The 18365-nt window shown below is 33.6% G+C and overlaps 1 protein-coding gene across 1 annotated transcript; it reads left to right on the top strand.

The window, feature by feature from the left end:
- The first annotated feature begins 15334 nt into the window (after positions 1-15334).
- On the top strand, positions 15335-17931 carry LOC8280765 (pentatricopeptide repeat-containing protein At4g16390, chloroplastic). Its single transcript, XM_048380291.1, has one exon. It carries the CDS (start codon positions 15462-15464, stop codon positions 17577-17579), a length of 2118 nt encoding a protein of 705 aa, XP_048236248.1. The 5' UTR covers positions 15335-15461; the 3' UTR covers positions 17580-17931.
- The last annotated feature ends 434 nt before the right edge of the window (positions 17932-18365 follow it).

Genomic DNA, 18365 nt, shown 5'->3' with positions numbered 1-18365 from the left:
GGCCAAATCCGAATTATTGAAAATATACAATTACAAAAATACCCCTGACCGACATATTTATTTACGAAAATACCAAACTCACAAATTTCCATTAAAACCCCATAAAAATAACATTATACTTTCAATCCTTATTCCAAAATAAATTTCCAATTTAGTCCTAACACACAATTAAATTAAATAATCAATTTCCAACTCAAAATTTAATACTACTAATCAATTATAATACCAATTTTCTCAAAATTCTTTTATAAAAACATCCTTTATAATTTCTTCCAAAATTTTCCAATATATAATTTTACTTATATAAATATGCTCTTGGGAAAATTTGAATAACCAAAATAAAAAAAAATATATATATATATAACACTTTGTCACGACCCCACCCGCGGGCCCGTGACCGGCACTAGGGAATGGGTAGGCTTAAGGCCACCGAAACCCGTAGTAAGCCTGACACTCACTGATTTAAACAAACCTCATCTCAAATTAATATTATTAAAACCACAATTATCTTAATAGTTACACTTTACAAAATTACTTCGGTCTACCAGAAAAACTAGGCGAGACCCGAAGCTCAGAAAATTTACAACTGATACATCTACTAATTACTACTGCGGAGAATCTAAGATTTACCAATTTTCATACCAAATCAAATACATCACCCGATGATGAAGGAGTCGGGTTATTGAATAAGAGTCGCGGGAGAACTAACAGTCACGAATCTGAAAAAAAAACATAAATGGAGACTGTCAGTCTCGAGAGTCTAGACCTAGGATTAATGATGGATTGTCTCAGCATATTGATAAATTATTTTCCGTGACTAGATTGATCTGTCTGTTCGGCTCGCTCCTACTGAGGCACCGGAGCAGAGCTAGGAGGTCGCCAAACCTGTGAGTTAAAGTCATATATCGTTTACGCACGTGTCATGCATAAAATTTGATTTGCTACTGTGAATATTTATTTGCAATTTCAATTTTTCATTCAATTATTATTATTATCATTTGCATGATGCTTTTAATTACTATTTAAATATGTTTTTCCTTTATTACCAATTTTAATATTGCATGATGACTCAGGATGGGACGACAGTAGAACATAGGAGTTGGATGAGTGTCCCAATATAATATGAGAGAGATAGGAAAAGGGTAAAGAGGTAAAAATTTTAAGAAAGAAAGATTAGGACCTGCCATGGTCGAGCATCGCTCTCTGGGCTTAGTAGAGTGTGGTTGCCGGAGTAAAGGTCCCTGGTCGAGCAGTGCTCTCTGGGCGGCGGCTTATTTGGATATTTAAGTGACCAGACTGGAGGTAAGGTCCCTGGTCGAGCATTGCTCTCGGGGCGCCAGTCTTATTAGATTAAGAGAGCCGAATGGCTACTAGATTTCTTATTTGGATACTTAAGTGACCAGACTAGAGGTAAGGTTCCTGGTCGAGCATTGCTCTCGGGGCGCCAGCCTTATTGGATAAGAGAGCCAAAAGGCTAAGGCTGAGAGTTAAGTGACCGGACTGGAGGTAAGGACCCTGGTCGAGCTTTGCTCTCGGGGCGCCCGATCTGTTGGAATGAGAGGTTTGAGATGTTAGAGTTGAGGTTAGTTGAGACATAAGTGTTGAAATAATCGAGATTTTAGAGTTGGGATTAGAGTTCTACTAAAGTACTCTGTCCCGTTGCATGTGGAATAAATTTTGTTTAAGCATGGCATGACACATATGTTTTAACATGACACGTATGGTTCGCGTGATTTATTAATTATTTTAAAATTAAATAAGGTGACATTGAGATATTGAAACTGTTTTAGATATATGATTTTAACTCACTCTTGAGGCCCGTGAGTCTCCATTTATATTTTTTTTCAGATTCGTGACTGTTAGTTCTCCCGCGACTCTTATTCAATAACCCGACTCCTTCATCATCGGGTGATGTATTTGATTTGGTATGAAAATTGGTAAATCTTAGATTCTCCGCAGTAGTAATTAGTAGATGTATCAGTTGTAAATTTTCTGAGCTTCGGGTCTCGCCTAGTTTTTCTGGTAGACCGAAGTAATTTTGTAAAGTGTAACTATTAAGATAATTTGTGGTTTTAATAATATTAATTTGAGATGAGGTTTGTTTAAATCAGTGAGTGTCAGGCTTACTACGGGTTTCGGTGGCCTTAAGCCTACCCATTCTAGTCACGGCCCGGGGTCGTGACAAAGTTGGTATCAGAGCTTAGGTTTAGATTTCCTTCGACCTAAGTTAAGATTTTTCTTGGTACTGCGGAGTTAGGATCAAGTTTGTCTTGTTGTTTTCATTGACTCCAGTGTCTCAGCCTTCACTGTTAGAGAGTCAGTCTTTCCTTTCTCGTAAGCTTGTCTTTGGTGCAGTGTTGAGAGTGTGCTTTGTAGCGATGGGAAGATCCGAAGCGCGATAGACTCGTGCTGTTTCTTCAACTGATTAGTGCAGTCCGCCTTTAGAAGCTTTGATTGTGGTTTCGATGGTGGGCACCGCAGTCAGTTTTAGTGTAGAGCGTGGTTGTAGTCGTGTCATGGACTGCCTCGTCATCGCATCAGGCATCGTCTTATTGTGTAGCGCCGAAGGTAGTGCCTGGGAAGTCGAGCGGATGTCGGCTGTTATGGTTGAGTTTTTGTGGTTGTAAGAAGCTTAAGAAAGGTGGCAGGAGTATTTTCGGACGCTCAGAATCCAGAGAAACTTAAGCGAATATTATTTATTTTTCTAAGTAGAACAAGTGTTTTAAAATACAATATTGCGCCCAATCCCGTAAGAATGCATATGGCATTTCACTGTTAGGCATACTTAAATTCATTTTAGGACATGCATCATACATCGTGCATTGCAACCCTTGGTGATAGGGGGCATCATCACCCTGGCGCGCGATATTGTAGAATTTTATATAAAGAAAAATGGCTAGAGATTTTACGATTTTGTAAAAGTGTTTTTCAAGATAATAAAGTTTTTATCAGTGATGATTATAAAGTAAATAAATAAGTAAATTTTTTCAAGGTAAATAGTGTTAGCTTGAGAATTCTCTGGATGACGAGTTGAGTTGTTGAGAGAGTGAGTATGTGGAGCTGTAGGCCCCATGTTAGATTATAAGGGAGGTTTTTAGATTTCAGTCAAAGAGAAATCTTGTGTCAGGATGGCATGGGTTGTGTCGGTTGATGCGATCAGATGGATGTTATGTCGAGGATGATGTGATGTAGATGTTAAGGATTTTTTCTGTACGTGCAAGGGGCACGTCATTAGGAAGGAAATTTGGTGAGTGGATTTTTGGCAGGATCAGAATTGGCCCTTCTTGTGTGGAAACCCTTGGTTTTGTCGGCAGATTAGTGAGGTGGCATGTAAGTTGGACTTGCCGCCAAGTATTAGTAATGTTCTCTGAGGTTAAATCCAGTTGTTCGTAGGTCTGAGTTGAGGAAGTATATTTTCGATCCTTTGCTCGTGTTGGATCCTCAGTGTGTGAATGTAAGTAAAGATTTGGTTTCGAGGAGTAGTAAGTGAGGATTGCGGATTTTCAGGTTCGCCAGTTTTATTTAAGGGTTTTGTCGATGAGTCTTGTGGTTTAGTTTAGTTTCTGCCGAGGGAAAAGTTCTCTAGAAGCCGGGTTGGAGATGAGAGATTCCTAATTAGTTTCAGTCGTAAGTGAAGCCCCTTTTTCTTTTAAAATTCGAGGTCGAATTTTTTTTTAAGGGGGGGAGAATATAATACTCCGAATTTTTATATGTTTAATAATGAATTATTTTTCCATATCCAATTAGTTTGATTTTTAAGGAGTTAATTAAATAAATTATTTGAGGAATAAATTATATATATATATTTTTTATTCCTCAAATAATTTATTTAATTAACTCCTTAAAAATCAAACTAATTGGATATGGAAAAATAATTCATTATTAAACATATAAAAATTCGGGGTATTATAATTCTTCTTGTATTTTTTTGTGCATGAGTCTCGGATGCATGGGAGTTCAAAGCATGGAATTGCCAAAATTAGCCTAGGAAATACCTTAAAGCTAATCTAGTCTATTCGATCGGCTCTGTGATGCAACTAATCGACTGTTTGTCTATTAGTCGCCTGTTTTAGTTGATCTCCGAGGATTTTTGCTAGTTTTCGCATATTTTTAGTTATTTTTTGAGTTAATTAGTTGTAGGAGGGTTGTAATAACATAGTTTTTAGTGCTTTCTTTTTTTATATTTCTTTTTGTAATTTGATGGACAAATGCTTGTTTATGTGATTGATAACTAAAATGGGCATATAGACCTAAGACTTTTAATTGGACTTTGGCATGTAACTCATAACCCACTAGGTTAAAAGGATGGTAAACTATACTAAAATTATAAAATCCACTTAGACTTAAGCGGGCTTTGCCATGTTTAATTTAATAAACTGACCCACTTAGACTTAGGAAAAACAAAACAGGCATTGGCATAAAAAATGTGACCTATTTAGGATTAATACTTGGTAATTGGAGCATAATTTATAATTAGGCTAAACTAATCGAGCTTCTTTTACATAACTAAATAACTAATTAGGCTAATCAAATAAACGGAGAATTGGGCTAGCTTAATAAAATGGGCTAGAACTAGGTGGGCCTTATTGGAAATTGATGTTAAAACATAAGGAAAGACACAATAGAAGTAATTTAAATTTTTTTCAATTCCCGCCAAAGATCTCATTGATGTAAAGTAGTCATAACTAACAAAACAAGAAAAGGATGGAGAAGGCTTACAAAGGGAGTATGTAGTCAATTCCAAGGAGTGCTTCTAGCTTTCTTGATTCTTGATTCTTGAAGGATGATTGATGCACTTTAAAGCTACTCAAATAACCAGCCTCTTTTGGTGATCCACACAAGGTTCTAAGCAAAAATCTCACTAAACAACTTTTAAGATATTGAAAAGAGATATAGGAGAATGAATGCTAGTTCCAAGCAGGGGAGATGAATCAATTAATCTCATTGATTAATTCACATAGGAAATTCTTCTCAAGGAAATTTTTTTTTTCAAAGACATCAATCACAATAGCTTGCCGCCCATACACAACTCTTTCTATATACATGGCCATTTAATCAAAGTCTTTAAAGGTTTAGAATTTCTACAAAATCCTAACTTACTTTAAGTTAGGCTTTGTTATCCTAAATAGACTTTAATTAATATATAAGAACTAATCCATGGATAATAAACCCATTATAGATCCATTAGCTCTTAATTAATTAACTTTTAATTAGGCCAATATATATAAACTTGAGCCTAATACTTAAAATCTATTTGTATGCGACCCAAACAGGTTCCTAATATATTAGCGATGAATATGAATTATGAATTAAATATAGACATGACACATATGCAATTGATTATATAACTTTTACTCACAGTTATGTTGACTTCCTCAAGCTACTCCTACGCCTTTGGCGGAGCTAGCTGAACCACCAGATTATCTAATCATAGAAATAATTCAATCAATAAAATATTTCATAATTAATTCTAGACCTAGACTCATAGACTTAAACTGTTTAAAAAATCTAGATTGACTTGGAAATTCTCTTGAGAATTTGGCATAACTTTTCCTAAATATAGATGTTTACCCCTCATAGAATAGGTTAAGAACCTGCCAAACAAACTTTTAATAATCATTGAATATTTAAAAGGAGTCGGGTCACCTATATTTGTATTATTTTTCCGACTCTTCAACACATCACAACACAACATTTAATAATAATAATTCAACCACTTTAATTATCAATCACAATAACCTCACAATAATTTCTCCATACTTAAATTAATTATTTATAGCCAATTATTATTACAATCCGAACTAATTAATCCATAATATTTATAATTAAAATATTAATTAACTAAATTAAATAACTTAATTACTTATAATTAAAAATTAATGAAGTTAATATTTCTAATAATTTTTAAATAATTTATTGGGTCCAAATAAATTATACCAAGCCAAAATTCTAAAATTTCATACGTTTAAAAAACGTTGGAGTCCAAAGCCGGTACAGCCAGCGATGTCAGAATTCGAATCTGAAGGCGCTTACGTGAAGCTTGAGATGCGTAGAACCTAGATAAGCTAGACAACAATGAATCGACGGTGAGGAAGGTTGTTCTAAGATTTTGGACAGTAGGAAAGCTGATTTTAGGTTCAGTTTGGCCAAAAAATGCTAGCAAGTGGCTATTTTCAAGGTAGCAACGAAGAGGAGAGTTTTTCCTCTTTCAAAACACCTCTTCCTCGAACGGCTACAGATGGAAGGAACAACAAGGATGGGCTGGCGATGTCAAGAGCGGCTCACAGCAAGCTTTAGGTAGTGGGTGGTGGCCGGAAATAGAAGGTGTAGGGGATAGAGAGGTGATATGCGGGGAGGAGAAGAATGGGAAGAGGGAGGGGTTTGATTGCAATTTTTCAAAGTAGGAAAAATATATTCTAGGCTCCTGCTCCTCAAAAAGATAGCTATAGTAATCCTTATACTTATTATTTTATTTATTTTATACTCATATACATACTTATACATAGCACTTAGTTATAAATCAATTAAATTAGTTTAGTTTTAGACTTGTTAAGATAATCACGATGCAAAATAAATAATAATTAATATAATTTAGGTCCATCTTTTATTTTAAGAATATATGTACATATTAAAGGTAATTTCAATAAATTTTAATTCATTTCTTAACCAAAATAAATATAATATAATTATTAAAAATATTAAATTAAATGTACTAATATTAATCAGTTATTAAAATATTCTCTTGAATGCTCAATTTAACACTGAAATATTTATTTATAAAAATACCCCTGAAAAATAAATAAAATTAAAATTCAAAAATTACAGGTATTACAATACTTACATATTTTTTGAACCAATCTGCAAAATCACTTTCAAGTTTAGCATCAACACCATGATTGGGAATGTTTGGTTGATTTTGTTTTAAATTTTCAACATACACACTTTATATTTAGAATAGAAATACATTCAGAAAAGTTGTACATAAAAAAGAAACTTAACTTATAGAAATTCATAGTCATAAGTAGAAACTTACTCAATATATGGTTTAACCTGAGAGCAATTAAGTAAAATGTGGCTGCAAGTTGCTTTATACTCTTCATCCGTCAGGCACCTTAATTTCACCCTAGAGAATGCGTGGGTATAAATAGATTTCTCTCTTATTCTTCTACAACAACTACGTGCCCATCATCATTTTAGACATATTTCTATACTTTGTACTCACATGTTCCTCAAATTAGTATGAACAAAATGATGATGCTTTTTCAACTAAGTAAGCATTGCATATTGACCCTTTCACCTTTGCTTTATTTGTAACATTGTTTTTAAACTTTTGAAGGTACCTACGACATTGGAATGATACATGCATTTAATTTGCATTACAACTTAATCATTTAGTATAAATATAACACTTAGTGTTGTTTACCTCTTAAACAATATATCCACTTGTATTGAAACTGGACCAACAACCCTTACATCATAAGCCAAATGGACTAGTAAATGTTCCATAGATCAAAGAAACTTGGAAGTAATATACATTCAAGCTTACGGAGAAAAATAAGAATGTCTCTCTACAATCGGATCATATCATCAATTTTAATGACATTAACACTGAGTAATTTATAGGACAAACTCAATTTTGTAAGGGCCTTCAATACATTTGTCGGGAGTAATTCACAGTATGCAATTGGAATTAACCTCTGCACAAATACATGATGTTCATGGCTTTTCATTCCAAACAAATTCAACTTCCTCATGTCAACATGTCTGGCCATTTTGGACACTTACCCATCAGAAAACCTCAAACTCTTGACCCACTCACATAATACTTTGTTTGTCTGCTTGTCAAACATGTAACTTACTTTTGGTTACTTTCTTGTAGCATCATGTTTCAATTCAAGGTGCCGATAATAATTATTTATGTTTTCCCTTATGAACCAAAAAGTTTTTAGGGGGTTGAATTGGTGAATTGTAGAAAGGTTGGGAAATAAAAATTTGATGATAGACGGAAGAAGGATATAAAAGAAGGAACACAAAGATTTATAGTGGTTCAGGTATTAACCAACCATACATCCACTCTCTAATCTCCAATTAAATATTCACTATACTTTCAATTAATTACAATGGAGATTTCATAAGCTCACTCCAAACCTAGTGTTTAAGGCTCACACCAGGCCTTTTACACTTGTGTTTTATGGATCACACACAATCCTTACAAGAGTTTTACCTAGGCTAACTCTCAAACTAAATCCCAAGTATTTAGGCTAACACTTAAACTTCACTAGAGCATTCAAGCTCTTACAACAACTAAAGATTTCTAAAATTGATTGCAAGAAGAAAGAAGCATTTTACCAACATTGCTTTAAGACAATGCAAATCATAGTCGCGCAACTTGCATCATAGTCGCAAATCTTGAAAAGCCTCCAATGGTTATCTGACATAGCATAGAGACATTGGCTGCTTCAAATGTAACCATTGACGGTTTGTAATAGTCACAATGTTTCATGAATTTTGCGATCGTGCCTTTTATGGGTGCGGTCTTGATTCTCAACTTTAGAAACCCATTAGTCTCTGCCTTAGAAGTCCTCGTTTCTTTTGTCATGCCTTTCAGCGTACAGTAGCGATTCTACATCCTCAAGTCTTTAATAGCTTTTGTCCAAAACTTAAACTTTTCACAGTTGTACCTTGGAGGGTGTAGTCGCGACTTTTAGATAGACTTAGGTTTTGAATTTTGATTTATGCTACACAAACGATACTCGAAAGTTCATTAGATCAAGACTCAATTTGATATAACAAGATGTATTGACAGCTTCGGTCCAAAAGTATATAGGTAAACTATACTCATTGACCATAGTTTTAGCATCTTTACAAGAATTCTATTTTTCCTCTCTACAACACCATTTTATTATGGTGTTCTAGGGGATGAAAAATCATGAAAATTTTTATTTTCATCACAATAAGATTCAAATGAAATATTTTCAAACTCTTTTCCATTATCATTTCTTACTTTAGAAATGCAAAAATCTTTTTCATTTTGAACTTTTCTTGCAAAACTTTTAAAAGCTTCAAATGTATCATTCTTATGAGCTAGGAAACTAACTCAAGTAAATCTAGAGTAGTCATCTATAAGGACATATGCATAATTATTTTCTCCTAAACTAGTAACTCTAGTAGGACCAAACAAATTCATGTCATTTAGTTGAAGAGGTCTAGAAGTACTTACTATGTTTTTGGCTTTCAATGATGCTTTGTGTTGCTTCCCCATTTTGTAAGGTGCACAAGTCCATGTCCTTTATGAATTTCACATTTGGCAATCCAACTACAAAGTCATCCTTCTTTAGATTATGAAGGAGTTCCATGTTTGCATGTCCAAGCCTTCTATGCCATAACTAAGATTCTTCACTAAGAGACACAAGACACTTAAAAGATTCATTAGCAATTTTATGTAAGTTAATTTTGTAGATATTGTCAAACCTTTCTCCTCAAAAGATTTCTTTATCACAACCTAAGAAAGTGACTTGGCAACCCTTAGAGTCAAAGGTGACTTTGTTACCCTTATCATATAATTAACCTACACTCATTTGGTTATGCTTTACACCATCAACCAATAGAACATTATCAATGAGATGAGTCTTTCTTACTAATGGAACCAATGCCTACAATCTTACCCTTGGCATTATTTTTAAAAGTTACCTCTTTAAATATAAAAAGATGTTGGCATTTCTGGTCATATGCCTTATGCATCTACTATCCACATGCTAATCATTCTCTTTCAAGCTTGACACGAAGCATACCTACAAGAGTAAAATTAAGTGTCTTTTCTTTCAAGTACTCAAACCATTTTGGGTCCTTGAGGATTAGTCATGTAAGTCTATCTTCATTGAATATTTGTCTTTCTAATATAGCAAAAAATATTTATGTGCCCAAACTTCATATAATAGTGACATTGAACATTAGGTTTGAGCTTCTTTTTGTTCACATGCCTCTTTTCTTAAGATTTAGGTCATAAGACACCTTTAACTTTATTATGCATGCAAGTACATGTTTTAGGTGTGTGGTTATATGCATGCTTTTTGTACATATATGCATGATTAGTTCCTTTAAGCTTAGCCTTTGGAACATGTGAAGCTCTTTTCTCCTTTTTAAGAGTTAGGGCTTTAGTATGCGCCTTAGCCTTCCTATCAACACCCTCAATTGAAGAGGTTTATGGTGTTGAGGCCTTAACAAATTTAGATATGGAAAGAGATGAAGTAGATGAAGATGCACCATTGAAGCATAACCCATATTTGATCAAATGATGCCTCTGAGATAGAGTTAGAGTATCCAAGGCTTCCTTTTCCTTATAAGATTTTGAAATGGAGCTTCTTAACTTCTCAACCTCCCACTTTTAAAGAATCATTCTCTTTTAGAAGGGATTTTAAAGAAGTGGTTTGAGATGACAGCTCATTCAAGAATTTCTTTAGGTTATCATTTGGAGGAGTTAATAAAGAAATTTATTTTTGAAGCTTATTTAAATCTTCCTCAAACTTAAAGCATTTGTCTTTATAAATCTTTATTTTAAAATGATTTTTTTTGCATTTTAAATTCATAGCTTCAAGTAATTCATCATCATTCATACAATGCATGTCATTTTCATAATCAATATCATCATAAGAGTGGGATGTGGAACATACCTTATTAGAGTCATCCTCTTATGCCATGAAACATAGGTTGACCACTTCGTTATCTTCATCTTCACTTGATAAAGAGCCATCTTATGTAGCTTTGAAAGCTTTTCTTTTCTCATTCTCCTTCTTAAACTTCTTATTTCTACTCTTAAATTAATTGCCCTTGACGTGCCCTTGCTTCCTACACCTATAGCAAGTAAGATCATTTTTCTTCTCCTTACTTTCCTTGAAGCTTGAATTGGAGTTGGAGTTGGAAGATGACTTCTTGAAGGGTCTCTTCTCCCTCTTTCTATTCTTCATTATTTTCTTAAATCTCTATAAAAGCTTGGCTAGCTCTTCATCCTCATCTTTAATAGACTCGGATGCACTAGAGCTTTCGCTCTCTTATTGCTTTGTAGAGGCACTTGAAAGCCAATGGCTTTCTTCTTGATTGCTTTTCCTTTTCTTGCTCTTCCTCTTTCGTAAAAGCCATCTCATAGGTAAGGAGTTTGCCAAAAAGCTCATCTTTTGACACCTTTCCCAAGTCCTCATTAGCTTCTTCAATACTTGCCAGCCTTGAATCATAGTCCTTAAGTGGTAGAGCTTTGAGGATCTTATTGTTGACGTCAACAAGTTCATAGTGCTTACCCAACTTTCTTAAATTGTTGATAATGGTGAAAAGCTAATTGTTCATGCCAGTGATGCTCACATTTAGCTTCATCTTGAAGAGCTTATACTCTATCACTAAGAGTTGGATTTTCTTGGATTTGACTTGCTTGGTACCCTCATGGTAGTTCTCCAAAGTCTTCCAAATCTTATAGGTAGTAGGGAGGTGTTGAAATCTTTTACATTCCTCTTTAGAGAGTGAATTAAGGATGATGATCATAGCTCTTTTATTTTTGCCATTTGCTCTTCTATGTCCATACTATCTTTTTATTTGATTGGCGGTCTTCATTTATTTCTAACACAAATTCTATACATCCACTATGTCACTATCAAAGTAAATCTCCATTTTATACCTTTAATAGGATTAATCAGACCCATCAAAGTATGGTACAAGGTGGTATATTCCTTCATTGGCCATCTTGATCTCTTAACTCTTTGCATTTAAGCTTGATAAAGAGTCTTTACTCTGATACCACTTATTTTTCCCTATGAACCAAAAAGGAGGGATTGAATTGATGAACTGTAAAAAGGTTAGGAAATAAAAATCTAATGATAGAGGGAAGAAGGATAAAGAAGAAGGAATACAAAGAATTTATAGCGGTTTGATTATTAACAAAGAATTTATAGGGCTCATAAAAAAACCTTTTACACTTATTTTTTATTGCTCACACGTAACCCTTGTAAGATTTTTACAACTCTCAAACCCAATCCTAAGTGTTTAGGATAACACTCAAATCTCACTAGAACATTCAAGCTCTTACAACAACCAAAGATTGTTAAAATTGGTTGCAAGAAGAAAGAAGAATTAATGCATAATAGGTATAAGCTTTGGGAGGTTGTTGATAAACCACTAAAGGTTTTTTTGGGTGGTTTTTATAGATTACCAACCTTAAGGATCCGTTACTCATTAACCCTAAAAATCTCACCAACTTTTTCTTTAAGACAGTGTATTAAATACATTGTCAGAGTGCAAATTGCAGTCATGAATCTTAAAAAGCCTCCAACAACTATATGACATGGCATGGAGACATTAGCTGCTCCAAAAGTAACTGTTACCAATTTGTAATGGTCATAACATTTATGAATTTTGCGGTTGTGCTTTCCATGTGTGTGGTCGCAATTTTCAGCTTTAGGAACCGATTAGTCTCTACATCACATCAGAAGTCCTCATTTTTGTGGTCACGATTTTCCATCCTCAAGTCTTCAATAACATCCGTCCACAAACTTAAGCTTTTCATAGTTGCGTCTTAGAGGGTGCGATCGTGATTTTCAGATAGACTTGGGTTTTAAGCTTTGATCTATGCTACACAAACAACAGTTGAAAGTTCATTAGATCAAAACTCAGTTTGAGTGTCGAGATCATTAATAGAGACTTTAAATATATAAAAAATCACTAGACTAACAATTTAGCTCATCACAAAATTTAGATGTGTCCCTAGTTCTCCTATCAATTTTTACCACAGTATTTAATAAATTATCGAATTTTTTTATGTGCATGATATTCAGATTGTGTCGAATCATATTGGAGCTCTAATATGGCAAATCCCAAAAAATCCTTTGCTTCCAATTGTATGTTTTACATATCACTCCATTAGTTTCATTTGTGTCTTTCTAAGTCACCTTTTTCAGTCTCAAGTTTTCCGGTAAAAGTAATAACAATCGTTTGCAACCAACATATTTGTTGAATTTTTTCCGTTAAGACTTGTTTATAGAAGAAAGAAATTTCATAAATTGGATAAACAATTTCTTCTTTCATCTTTTGCTATAATCACCATTACTTTCTTCTTTTTAAATTTTGAATCTTAAAACTTAGTGATTTATTATTTTAAGTGTTTTCTTTATAGGTTATTGTTCTTCATTTGATTTTATATGTATTCTTTTTATGCTAAGGTTTTTTTCTTTTTAAGAAAATGGAGAAAATGAGAAGTAGAACTTATTTGTCTCAGAGAATAATTTTTAAGAGAAGTAAATACTAATAATTCTTGATTTTTTTCTCATACATAGAGATGATGGTGTGTTTATACTTTTCTCATAATCGGTTATGTGTTATGATTATTTTTAAAATATTTAAAATAATTTTTATTAATTCAAATAGCGTATTTTTCACACGTGTCTCTCCCTACAAGAGGGGTTAAATGAGCCAAAAGTGATAAGTTGTGTGTTAAATTGGTCAAAAAGATCAAAAAATATTTATTTAGCCCTACTTGACAAGTTTAGCCTATTGAAATCTTATTCCTATTTTAAATGATATACAAACTCCTCCTCTTAGATATTGTTCAATTTGTTATATTATTTTCTTTCTCTATGGGTCTCAAGTTAGCATCCATGTGGTAAAAAATTATTATACATGGGAATTGACTCAATTGACGTAGATGTCTATTAAAACCCTTCAATTATAGTTAAATCTTCTATTAGAAAAGGGTTTAGTGAATTGACTTAAGAGCTCAATAGAAATACATGTTTAGTTAAGGGGCTAAGTAGAATAAAGTCCAACTTGGCTACTGACTTTATTGTTTAGATTCAGTTAGTAATTTTTAAAATTTATGGATATTTTACTCCAAACTTTTATATATTTAGCTCAAATTAATTCTATATTTTTACAAAAATAAGAAAATGAGTTGCACTCTCTCTAAAAATAGAGTGGATAAAAATAAAAGATATTAATTTTTTCATTAAATTAAATTATTTAAATTAAAATATATAATAAGAAATAGATATTGCTACTTTTCAATATTCTTAATATTTTTTTCTTTATAATGACGATGAACGAAATAGTTATAGTGGTGGTGGTGCCAATGGAAATGGAGGTAAGAGCAGTTTCAGTAAGAACAATGATGGTAATAATTACTTATTGTTAATTATACTAATTATATTAAAATTATAAAATAATTTTTAAATATTATTATGAATTTTTAATTATTTTTTATTTTCAAGATACTCTTTTTTTTTAAACTAGAATTAATTTGAGTCAAACTATATAAATATTTGAGCTATAAAATCTACAAATTTAGAAAATGACTCAATTGAAATTGGGTGACAAGATTAGTGGCTAAATTAAATTTTATTCCACTAAAATATTAAACTTCCGAAGGCAATTAATTTAGGAATAAAGTCCAATTTGACCATTGACTTCATTAATTGGGTTCAATTTAGCCATTTTCTAAATTTATGGACATTTCAACTCAAATCTTTACATATTTAGCTCAAATTAGTCATTTTTTTAAAGAATGAGATAGTAAGTTATACATTCTCTAGAAAGAGAATGTACACAATAAAAATATCAATTTTTAAATTAAATTAAAAAAATATATTGTTATTTTAAAAATAAACATAATAAAAAAATAAATATTACTACTTTTCAGTGTTCTTATTGTTTTTTCTCTAATAAAAAACGGTGAAGAAAACGTTTACGATAGTAGTAGTGCCGAGGATAGTGAAAGTAAAAATAATTTTAACAAAAATAATGGTGGTAATAACTACTTATTATTTAATTATATTAATTGTATTAAAATTATAAGAAAATTAATTATTTTTTATTTCAAGATATTCACTCTTTTTTTTTTAAATAGAGTTAATTTGAGCTAAATATATACATTTTAGACTAAAAAATCCACAGATTTGGAAAAATTGAACTTTATTTTATTTTTTAATTGGGTGCCAATATTTACTCATAACTCAACTACCCCACGGAAGTTGGAGTACACCAAAGTCTTCTATTGACATTTGAGATGGAGAAATGCTAACCCAATCTACTATGCAGGAGGAGAGTTTGCTAAAAGGCTCTAGCTTAGCTAGTTAACTATCCGGTCCTAAAGGCCCTAGCTTAGCTAGTTAGCTATCTAGTCAGCAGATAAATTGCATGTTCTCCCGAGTCTCAAGTCCAAACTCGACTAAGATATAAAGATGCTCATTTTCGTTTTGGGCTAAATTTCTTGCAACAGAAAGTAATATTGCATCTATTTTTACAAACCCATATTACCAAAGCACTGCCCCAAAAAAGGTTAATAGGGTACAATTGAAAGATAACATGGAAAGATTTTTTATTTTGTTTAAATGTGATAAGGTCCCTCCATCTTCGGTCTCCAAAACCAAAACCAAAATCAAAATCAAAATCTTATACAGCAACAAACAGAGGAAGAGTGAGGGACAGAGATGGCATATAATCTCTGCTCTTCTCCATCCTCTCTTTTTCAACCTCTCTGCAATTCCCTCTCTTCTTCTTCTTCTTCTTCTTCTTCTTCTTCTTCCTTAAGAGAACCACATAATCCAAGAAACTTTAGAGTAACCACTGTTCCATTTCTATCAAGAAGAGCATCTCTTCATATCACCCATGTCTCTTTGCAAGACCCAATTACACAAGAACCCACACAACAAGAACATGCAAATCTCCAATACCCAGATGGCAAAAAAGGTTCCTCTTCAAAATCCTACATCTGGGTCAATCCCAAAAGCCCTAGAGCTTCACAGCTTAAGGAAAAATCTTATGATGCTAGGTATGCTTTTCTTCTTAAAGTATCCGAGTCTTTAAATTCATGTAACCCAATTGAAGAAGATGTTTGTAGTGTTTTGGATGGTTTAGGCGATAAGATATTGAATCAAGATGCTGTTGTTGTAATCAATAACATGTCTAACGCAGAAACAGCATTGCTTGCTCTTAAGTATTTTCTAGAGAGATTAAAGTTTGATAAAGAAGTTATTCTTTACAATGTTACTATAAAAGTTTTTAGAAAATGTAGGGATTTGGATAGAGCAGAGAAGCTGTTTGATGAAATGCTTGAGAGAGGTGTTAAGCCTGATAATGCTACATTTTCGACTATAATTAGTTGTGCTAGGTTGTCTAATATGCCAAATAAGGCTGTTGAATGGTTCGAGAAGATGTCAAATTTTGGAGTTAATCCTGATGATGTTACCTATGCCGCTATGATTGATTGCTATGGCCGAGCTGGTAACGTTGAAATGGCTTTGAACTTGTACGACCGAGCTAGAACAGAGAGATGGCGTATTGATGCTGTGACGTTTTCGACTTTGATTAAGATTTATAGGATTTCGCGGAACTTTGATGGCTGCTTGAATGTTTATGAAGAAATGAAGGCCTTAGGTGCTAAGCCTAATTTGGTTACATATAACACTTTGTTAGATGCTATGGGGAGAGCCAAGAGGCCTTGGCAGGCAAAGAAAATCTACAAAGAAATGATTGACAATGGTTTTACTCCAAGTTATGTTACTTATGCTGCTCTTCTGCGTGCTTATGGTAGAGCTCGATATGGTGAAGATGCTCTTATTGTGTATAGAGAGATGAAGGAAAAAAGATTGGAGTTGAATGCTGTTCTTTATAATACCATATTGGCCATGTGTGCTGATCTTGGCTATGTGAGTGAAGCTGTTGAGATATTTGAGGATATGGAGAGTTCTGGGACAAATCCTGATAGTTGGACTTTCTCATCTATGATTACCATATTTTCATGTAGTGGAGAAGTGTCTGAGGCTGAGAACATGTTGAATGAGATGTTGAAAGCTGGCTTTGAGACTAATTTGTTTGTTTCGACATCACTTATCCAGTGCTATGGGAAAGCCCAGCGTACTGATGACGTTGTGAGGACATTTAACCAACTTCTAGAATCAGGCATAACTCCAGATGAGCGGTTTTGTGGGTGTCTCCTGAATGTGCTGACTCAAACACCGAAGAAAGAACTTGATAAGCTTGCCGAATGTATTGAGACAGCTAATACGAAGCTTGGTTTTGTGGTAAAACTTCTGATAACAGATGCGGCCACCGAAGCAAATTTTAAGAAGGAAGCTGCTGAACTTTTTGATTCTACTGGTGCTGATGTAAAGAAGGCTTACTGCAATTGCTTAATCGACCTTTGTGTCAACCTCAATTTGTTGGAAAGAGCATGTGAGTTACTAGATCTGGGGATAAAACTTGAAATTTACGCAGACATACAGTCCAGGTCATCAACCCAGTGGTCTCTGCATCTAAAGAGTCTCTCTTTAGGGGCTGCTTTGACAGCGTTACATGTCTGGATCAATGACTTGTCCAAAGCACTAGAATCTGGAGATGAGCTTCCTCCATTGCTTGGAATCAATACTGGGCATGGAAAGCACAAATATTCAGACAAAGGTTTGGCCGATGTGTTTGAATCACATCTGAAGGAACTAAATGCTCCATTCCATGAGGCTACTGATAAGGTTGGTTGGTTCTTAACCACAAAGGTTGCGGCTGAGTCATGGTTGGAATCTAGAAAAGCAACTGATATGGTGGCTGTCTAAGCGGGATTTTGCATTTTTAGTATCCATACATTGTATGTGCTCCTCGAATTCCAGCTTCCTCTTTTACTGGGATCATCTCTGGCACTGGATAACTTTTGCACTGTTAGACTGAAATTCTGTTTACCCATTGAAAGAGTTGAGGAAATGGAAAAGAAAAGTCTAATCCTCTTGATGTCTAAGCTGTCCACGTTTCTGCTATAAGCATTGAGGAGGCCTTCCTAGTCTTCTTAGTATTACATGTTCTCTACCTTTAAATACCAGCATTGTACGTAGCTGTTGCCAGGTTTGACTTGCCACAAGGCCAAAATATTTATATTATCGTTGACCTTTAATATGAATTTTTATTTTGTTTTGGAGGGCATGATATATTGAATAGACATTTGACCTTTTTAAAGATAAATAAGTAATATCAAACTGTTCTTTTGCAGAGCCTTACCTAGAGCGGTGCAATGGAGCATAATCAAATTGAAATTTGTCAAACTCAAACCTGAATTGATCTGAAAATTCAAAGTCTAAAGTTTGATTTGAACTTGATCAAACTTTATTTCTTTTTTAAACTCGAGCTTGATTTAACATACTCTCGTTTTACTTAGCCCAACTTGATTATTCTATATAAGAAGGAATTAAGTAGTAAAATAAATAGAAACTGAATTTGATCAAACCTCATTTTTGAATTCGAGCTTAATTTGACTCAACTCGATTAAGCTTGTGAGCATGTCAAGTCAAATCTCATGGAGCTCGAGCTCGGCTTGTGTAGTTGGAGTTCGAGCAAGATTGAATTAGTAT

Source organism: Ricinus communis, chromosome 10, assembly GCF_019578655.1.
Source record: "Ricinus communis isolate WT05 ecotype wild-type chromosome 10, ASM1957865v1, whole genome shotgun sequence".
Taxonomy (NCBI): Eukaryota; Viridiplantae; Streptophyta; class Magnoliopsida; order Malpighiales; family Euphorbiaceae; genus Ricinus; species Ricinus communis.
Note: the sequence above shows the minus strand (reverse complement) of the source record. Positions and strands in the feature narration are given on the sequence as shown.

What these genes read in the sequence shown, in the direction of transcription:
- LOC8280765 (XM_048380291.1), top strand. Translation starts at nt 15,462, where the DNA reads ATGGCATATAATCTCTGCTCTTCTCCATCCTCTCTTTTTCAACCTCTC.